This window comes from Oncorhynchus nerka, unplaced genomic scaffold (genome assembly GCF_034236695.1).
Source record: "Oncorhynchus nerka isolate Pitt River unplaced genomic scaffold, Oner_Uvic_2.0 unplaced_scaffold_4898, whole genome shotgun sequence".
Taxonomy (NCBI): Eukaryota; Metazoa; Chordata; class Actinopteri; order Salmoniformes; family Salmonidae; genus Oncorhynchus; species Oncorhynchus nerka.
Genome location: NW_027036409.1, coordinates 1 through 9,479, shown reverse-complemented (window position 1 = coordinate 9,479; position 9,479 = coordinate 1). Strand labels below are relative to the sequence as shown.

At 45.6% G+C, this 9,479-nt stretch overlaps 1 protein-coding gene across 1 annotated transcript; it reads right to left on the bottom strand.

The window, feature by feature from the left end:
• Nucleotides 1–235: 235 nt before the first annotated feature.
• On the bottom strand, nt 236–7,559 carry LOC135566453 (FERM, ARHGEF and pleckstrin domain-containing protein 1-like). The gene is made up of 2 exons (XM_065014160.1): nt 7,349–7,559; nt 236–334 (listed from the first exon to the last, which is right to left on the bottom strand). The coding sequence occupies exons 1-2, from the start codon at nt 7,517–7,519 to the stop codon at nt 236–238; spliced, it is 270 nt and encodes an 89-aa protein (XP_064870232.1). The 5' UTR covers nt 7,520–7,559.
• Between the last annotated feature and the right edge of the window lie 1,920 nt (nt 7,560–9,479).

Here is a 9,479-nt window from a genome sequence, read left to right as displayed (position 1 = left end):
TGGGCAGAGGTAGTGAGCTCTATAGACTACAGGGCATAAGCTCTGGGCAGAGGTAGTGAGCTCTATAGACTACAGGGCATAAGGCAGAGGTAGTGAGCTCTATAGACTACAGGGCATAAGGCAGAGTGTAGTGAGCTCTATAGACTACAGGGCATAAGGCAGAGGTAGTGAGCTCTATAGACTACAGGGATCCATTTGGGACACATGATATGAATAAAGAACTTCTGTCTCACCATCATCCTCCTGGGGTTCTGTACTGGAGACAGTAGTCTCTTTCAGCCAGGTTCAGATGGACACACACCAGGTCAAACAGAGCCTTGGCTGGGGCTCGTTGCTGTGGAGAGAGAGCAGAACACACCAGGTTACAGAGGAACACACACCAGGTTACAGAACAGAACACACACCAGGTTACAGAACAGAACACACCAGGTTATAGAACAGAAACACACACCAGGATACAGAACACACACCAGGTTACAGAACACACACCAGGTTACAGAGCAGACACACACCAGGTTACAGAACACACACCAGGTTACAGAGCAGAAACACACACCAGGTTGCAGAGCAGAACACACCAGGTTACAGAACAGAACACACACAGGTTACAGAACACACACCAGGTTACAGAACACACCCAGGTTACAGAACAGAACACACACCAGGTTACAGAGCAGAAATACACACCAGGTTACAGAGCAGAACACACACACCAGGTTACAGAACAGAACACACACCAGGTTACAAACAGAAACACCCAGGTTACAGAACAGAACACACACCAGGTTACAGAACAGAACACACACCAGGTTACAGAGCAGAACACACACCAGGTTACAGAACAGAACACACACCAGGTTACAGAACAGAACACACACCAGGTTACAGAGCAGAACACACACCAGGTTACAGAACACACACCAGGTTACAGAACAGAACACACACCAGGTTACAGAACAGAACACACACCAGGTTACAGAGCAGAACACACACCAGGTTACAGAACACACACCAGGTTACAGAACAGAACACACACCAGGTTACAGAGCAGAACACACACCAGGTTACAGAGCAGAACACACACCAGGTTACAGAACAGAACACACACCAGGTTACAGAGGCAGAACACACCCAGGTTACAGAGCAGAAACACACACCAGGTTACAGAGCAGAACACACACCAGGTTACAGAGCAGAACACACACCAGGTTACAGAGGCAGAACACACACCAGGTTACAGAACACACACAGGTTACAGAGCAGAAATACACACCAGGTTACAGAGGCAGAACACACACCAGGTTACAGAGCAGAACACACACAGGTTACAGAACAGAACACACACCCAGGTTACAGAACAGAACACACACCAGGTTACAGAACACACCAGGTTACAGAACACACACCAGGTTACAGAGCAGAACACACACCAGGTTACAGAGCAGAACACACACCAGGTTACAGAGCAGAACACCCAGGTTACAGAGCAGAACACACCAGGTTACAGAACAGAACACACACCAGGTTACAGAAACACACCAGGTTACAGAGCAGAACACACCAGGTTATAGAACAGAACACACACCAGGTTACATGAGCAGACACACACCAGGTTACAGAACAGAACACACCAGGTTACAGAACACACACCAGGTTACAGAACACACACCAGGTTACAGAACAGAACACACACCAGGTTACAGAACAGAACACACACCAGGTTACAGAACACACCAGGTTACAGAGCAGAACACACACCAGGTTACAGAGCAGAACACACACCAGGTTACAGAACAGAACACACCAGGTTAGAACACACACAGGTTAAGAACAGAACACACCCAGGTTACAGAACAGAACACACACCAGGTTACAGAGCAGAACACACACCAGGTTACAGAACAGAACACACCAGGTTACAGAGCAGAACACACACCAGGTTACAGAACAGAACACACACCAGGTTACAGAACAGAACACACACCAGGTTACAGAACAGAACACACACCAGGTTACAGAACAGAACACACCCAGGTTACAGAAATATACACCAGGTTACAGAACACACACCAGCTTACAGAACACACACCAGGATACAGAACAGAACACACACCAGGTTACCAGAACATACACCAGGTTACAGAACACACACCAGGTTACAGGAAATGCCACCAGGCGCGCCAGAGCAGAACACACACCAGGTTACAGGAACATACACCAGGTTGGTGGCAGAACACACACCAGTTACAGAACACACACCAGGTTACAGAACACACACCAGTTACAGAACAGAACACACCCAGGTTACAGAACAGAACATACACCAGGTTACAGAGCAGAACACACACCGGGTTACAGAACAGAACACACACCAGGTTACAGAACAGAAATAAATATGGCACCAGGTTACAGGAACAGAACACACCAGTTACAGAACACACACCAGGTTACAGAACAGAATACACCAGGTTACAGAGCAGAACATACACCAGGTTACAGAGCAGAACACACACCAGGTTACAGAGCAGAACACACACCAGGTTACAGAACAGAACACACACCAGGTTACAGAACAGAACACACACCAGGTTACAGAGCAGAACACACCAGGTTACAGAACAGAACACACACCAGGTTATAGAGCAGAACACACACCAGGTTACAGAGCAGAACACACACCAGGTTACAGAACAGAACACACACCAGGTTAGAACATACCAGGTTACAGAACACACACCAGGTTACAGAACAGAACACACACCAGGTTACAGAACAGGAACACACTAGGTTACAGAACACACACCAGGTTACAGAACACACACCAGGTTACAGAGCAGAACACACACCAGGTTACAGAAATAGAACAGAACCAGGTTAGTTACAGAACACACACCAGGTTACAGAGCAGAACACACACCAGGTTACAGAGCAGAACACACACACCAGGTTACAGAACACACACACCAGGTTACAGAACAGAACACCAGGTTACAGAGCAGAACACACACCAGGTTACAGAACAGAACACACACCAGGTTACAGAACAGAACACACACCAGGTTACAGAACAGAACACAACCAGGTTACAGAACAGAACACACACCAGGTTAACAGAACACACACCAGGTTACAGAACACACACCAGGTTACAGAACACACACAGGTTACAGAACAGAAATACACACCAGGTTACAGAACACACACCAGGTTACAGAACACACAGGTTACAGAACAGAACACACACCAGGTTACAGAACATACACCAGGTTGCTAGAACAGAACACACACCAGGTTACAGAACAGAACACACACCAGGTTACAGAACAGAACACACACCAGGTTATAGGAACAGAACACACACCAGGTTACAGAACACACACCAGGTTAGAACAGAAATACACACCAGGTTACAGAACAGAACACACACCAGGTTACAGAGCAGAACACACACCAGGTTACAGAACAGAACACACCAGGTTACAGAGCAGAACACACACCAGGTTACAGAACACACACACAGGTTACAGAACATAACACACACCAGGTTACAGAGCAGAATTGAACACACCAGGTTGCAGAACACACACCAGGTTATGGTGAGCAGAACACACCAGGTTACAGAACAGAACACACCCAGTGTTGCTGAGAGCAGAACACACACCAGGGTACAGGAACACAACAAAATGCTGATACACCAGGTTACAGAACAGAACATTACACTCAGGTTACAGAGCAGAACACAGACCAGGTTACAGAACAGAACACACACCAGGTTACAGAACAGAATACACACCAGGTTACAGAGCAGAACACACACCAGGTTACAGAGCAGAACACACACCAGGTTACAGAGCAGAACACACAATTGTGTTTAAGTATGCTGAGAACACACCAGGTTACAGAACAGCAACACACACCAGGTTACAGAACAGAAACACACCAGGTTACAGGAACACACTAGGTTAGAGCAGAACACACACCAGAGCAAGCCATAGAGCAGAACACACCAGGTTACAGAGCAGAACACACACCAGGTTACAGAACAGAACACACAATTGGTGTCATGGAGCAGAACACACACCAGGTTACAGAACAGAACAACACCAGGTTACGAGCACCATGCACCAGGTTATAGAACAGAACACACACCAGTTACAGGAGGAACACACTCAGGTTGCTAGAACAGAAATGGCAGACCAGGTTACAGAACACACACCAGGTTACAGAACACACCAGGTTACAGAACAGAACACACACCAGGTTACAGAACAGAAGCACACTCAGGTTGCCAGAACAGAACACACACCAGGTTACAGAACAGAAACACACCAGGTTACAGAACAGAACACACACCAGGTTACAGAACAGAACACACACCAGGTTACACAACAGAACACACACCAGGTTACAGAACAAATGACACACCAGGTTACAGAACAGAACACACACCAGGTTACAAACAGAACACACACCAGGTTATAGAACACACACCAGGTTACAGAGCAGAACACCAGGTTACAGAACACACACCAGGTTACAGAACAGAACACACACTAGGTTATAGGTTATAGAACACACACCAGTTTACAGAACACACACCAGGATACAGAGCAGAACACACACCAGGATATACAGAAACAGAAATACACACTAGGTTACAGAGCAGAAATGACACACCAGTCAGGCATACACAATTGTAATACAGAACACATACCAGGTTACAGAACACACAATTGTGTTTGTGAGCAGAACACACACACCAGACACAGAAACAGAACACACACCAGGGGTTACAGAGCAGAACACACCAGGTTACAGAGCACACACCAGGTTACAGAACACACACCGTGATGTCAGAAACAGAACACAATTAGGCTGCAGATAAAATCACACCAGAATACAGAGCAGAACACACCAGGTTACAGAGCAGAACACACACCGGTTACAGACAGATTTATTTCTTTACCTTTATTTAACCAGGTGTTTGAAGTATAACTAATTCTTATTTTCAATGACGCCTAGGAAGTGGGTTAACTGCCTGTTCAGGGGCAGAACGGGGATTCGATCTTGCAAGCTTTAAGGTACAAGTCCAAAGCTCTAACAACTAAGCTACATGTCGCCCCACTATTAAAGTATTGGTATCAGAGCCTGGGAACTATGGACCTCATTGGTATCAGAGCCTGGGAACTATGGACCTCATTGGTATCAGAGCCTGGGAACTATGGACCTCATTGGTATCAGAGCCTGGGAACTATGGACCTCATTGGTATCAGAGCCTGGGAACTATAGACCTCATTGGTATCAGAGCCTGGGAACTATAGACCTCATTGGTATCAGAGCCTGGGAACTATAGACCTCATTGGTATCAGAGACTGGGAACTATAGACCTCATTGGTATCAGAGCCTGGGAACTATGGACCTCATTGGTATCAGAGCCTGGGAACTATAGACCTCATTGGTATCAGAGCCTGGGAACTATAGACCTCATTGGTATCAGAGCCTGGGAACTATAGACCTCATTGGTATCAGAGACTGGGAACTATAGACCTCATTGGTATCAGAGCCTGGGAACTATAGACCTTATTGGTATCAGAGCCTGGGAACTATGGACCTCATTGGTATCAGAGCCTGGGAACTATAGACCTCATTGGTATCAGAGCCTGGGAACTATAGACCTCATTGGTATCAGAGCCTGGGAACTATAGACCTCATTGGTATCAGAGCCTGGGAACTATAGACCTCATTGGTATCAGAGCCTGGGAACTATCGACCTCATTGGTATCAGAGGCTGGGAACTATAGACCTCATTGGTATCAGAGCCTGGGAACTATAGACCTCATTGGTATCAGAGCCTGGGAACTATAGACCTCATTGGTATCAGAGCCTGGGAACTATAGACCTCATTGGTATCAGAGCCTGGGAACTATCGACCTCATTGGTATCAGAGGCTGGGAACTATAGACCTCATTGGTATCAGAGGCTGGGAACTATAGACCTCATTGGTATCAGAGCCTGGGAAACTATAGACCTCATTGGTATCAGAGCCTGGGACCTATAGACCTCATTGGTATCAGGGAGCCTGGAACTATAGACCTGCATGTATCAGAGCCTGGAACTATAGACCCCATTGGTATCAGAGCCTGGGAACTATGGACCTCATTATCAGAGCCTGGGAACTATAGACTCATTGGTATCAGAGCCTGGGAACTATGGACCTCATTGGTATCAGAGCCTGGGAACTATAGACCTCATTGGGATCAGAGCCTGGGAACTATAGACCTCGGTGGTATCAGAGCCTGGGAACTATAGACCTCATTGGTATCAGAGCCTGGGAACTATAGACCTCATTGGTATCAGAGCCTGGGAACTATAGACCTCATTGTATCAGAGCCTGGGAACTATAGACCTCATTGGTATCAGAGCCTGGGAACTATGGACCTCATTGGTATCAGAGCCTGGGAACTATGGACCTCATTGGTATCAGAGCCTGGGAACTATAGTCCTCATTGGTATCAGAGCCTGGGAACTATAGACCTCATCTAAAGCATTGGTATCAGAGCCTGGGAACTGTGGACAGAGCTCTGTGGATTGGTATCAGAGCCTGGGAACCAGACCTCATTGGTATCAGAGCCTGGGAACTATGGACCTCACTAATGAGCCTGGGAACTGTGGGGCCTCATTGGTATCAGAGCCTGGAACTATAGGACCTCATCTAAAGCATTGGTTTCAGAGTCATAGGAACATAGACCCTATTGGCATTGTTTGTGAAACTATAGACCTCATTGGTATCAGAGCCTAAACATAATCCTCACGGATCAGAGCCTGGGAACTATAGACCCTATTGGTATCAGAGCCTGGGAACTATAGACCTCATTGGTATCAGAGCCTGGGAACTATAGACCCCATTGGGTATCAGAGCCTGGAACTATAGACTCATTGGTACTGAGCCTGGGAACTATGGACCCGCTGGTATCAGGAGCCTGGGAACTATGGACCTCATTGGTATCAGAGCCTGGGAACTATGGACCTCATCTAAAGCATTGGTATCAGAGCCTGGGAACTGTGGACCTCATTGGTATCAGAGCCTGGGAACTATGGACCTCATTGGTATCAGAGCCTGGGAACTATGGACCTCATTGGTATCAGAGCCTGGGAACTATAGACCTCATCTAAAGCATTGGTATCAGAGCCTGGGAACTATAGACCTCATTGGTATCAGAGCCTGGGAACTATAGACCTCATCTAAAGCATTGGTATCAGAGCCTGGGAACTATAGTCCTCATCTAAAGCATTGTGGTTGCTCCAGCATGTCATTCCTCCCATAGAGCTAAATAGTTCCTGTACTCACTGATATGTCGAAGACCTCGGTGACGTCGTCCAGCAGCTGTACCCGGATAGAGACCTGTCGTCCTGGGGGCGTGGTTGGGGGTCGCTGACCTGGTTCCAGGGTAGACACCCCGAAACTCTCTGGGATTCCCAGCCTCTGGCCAGCCACCTCCCTGTCCCCTGGCTCCACCATGGCGCCTCAGTCAGCAGAATCAGCCTCTCTACTACCCTCACACACCTGGGGACAGACAGGGGGACACGTACTGGATCCACTCTGAAAACAAGGACATATCTGAAGATGGAAGTTTTCCCATATAGAGCTAATAGCAGGGCTATTTAGGGTGATTTAGTGTCTCAAACCAGGGAGTTTATTAGCAGGGCTATTTAGGGTGATTTAGTGTCTCAAACCAGGGAGTTTATTAATATTCTATTAGCAGGGCTATTTAGGGTGATTTAGTGTCTCAAACCAGGGAGTTTATTAGCAGGGCTATTTAGGGTGATTTAGTGTCTCAAACCAGGGAGTTTATTAATATTCTATTAGCAGGGCTATTTAGGGTGATTTAGTGTCTCAAACCAGGGAGTTTATTAGCAGGGCTATTTAGGGTGATTTAGTGTCTCAAACCAGGAGTTTATTAATATTCTATTAGCAGGGCTATTTAGGGTGATTTAGTGTCTCAAACCAGGGAGTTTATTAGCAGGGCTATTTAGGGTGATTTAGTGTCTCAACCCAGGGAGTTTATTAGCAGGGCTATTTAGGTTGATTTAGTGTCTCAAACCAGGGAGTTTATTAGCAGGGCTATTTAGGGTGATTTAGTGTCTCAAACCAGTGAGTTTATTAGCAGGGCTATTTAGGTTGATTTAGTGTCTCAAACCAGGGAGTTTATTAGCAGGGCTATTTAGGGTGATTTAGTGTCTCAAACCAGGGAGTTTATTAATATTATATTAGCAGGGCTATTTAGGGTGATTTAGTGTCTCAAACCAGGGAGTTTATTAATATTATATTAACATGGCTATTTAGGTTGATTTAGTGTCTCAAACCAGGGAGTTTATTAGCAGGGCTATTTAGGTTGATTTAGTGTCTCAAACCAGGGAGTTTATTAGCAGGGCTATTTAGGGTGATTTAGTGTCTCAAACCAGGGAGTTTATTAGCAGGGCTATTTAGGTTGATTTAGTGTCTCAAACCAGGGAGTTTATTAGCAGGGCTATTTAGGTTGATTTAGTGTCTCAAACCAGGGAGTTTATTAGCAGGGCTATTTAGGGTGATTTAGTGTCTCAAACCAGGGAGTTTATTAGCAGGGCTATTTAGGTTGATTTAGTGTCTCAAACCAGGGAGTTTATTAGCAGAGCTATTTAGGTTCATTTAGTGTCTCAAACCAGGGAGTTTATTAGCAGGGCTATTTAGGTTGTTTTAGTGTCTCAAACCAGGGAGTTTATTAGCAGGGCTATTTAGGTTGATTTAGTGTCTCAAACCAGTGAGTTTATTAGCAGGGCTATTTAGGTTGATTTAGTGTCTCAAACCAGGGAGTTTATTAATATTCTATTAGCAGGGCAATTTTAGGTTGATTTAGTGTCTCAAACCAGGGAGTTTATTAGCAGGGCTATTTAGGTTGATTTAGTGTCTCAAACAAGGGAGTTTATTAGCAGGGCTATTTAGGTTGATTTAGTGTCTCAAACCAGGGAGTTTATTAGCAGGGCTATTTAGGTTGATTTAGTGTCTCAAACCAGGGAGTTTATTAGCAGGGCTATTTAGGTTGATTTAGTGTCTCAAACCAGGGAGTTTATTAGCAGGGCTATTTAGGTTGATTTAGCGTCTCAAACCAGGGAGTTTATTAGCAGGGCTATTTAGGTTGATTTAGTGTCTCAAACCAGGGAGTTTATTAGCAGGGCTATTTAGGTTGTATTAGTGTCTCAATATTTAGGTTGTTTTAGTGTCTCAAACCAGGGAGTTTATTAGCAGGGCTATTTAGGTTGATTTAGTGTCTCAAACCAGGGAGTTTATTAGCAGGGATATTTAGGTTGATTTAGTGTCTCAAACCAGGGAGTTTATTAATATTCTATTAGCAGGGCAATTTTAGGTTGATTTAGTGTCTCAAACCAGGGAGTTTATTAGCAGGGCTATTTAGGTTGATTTAGTGTCTCAAACCAGGAGTTTA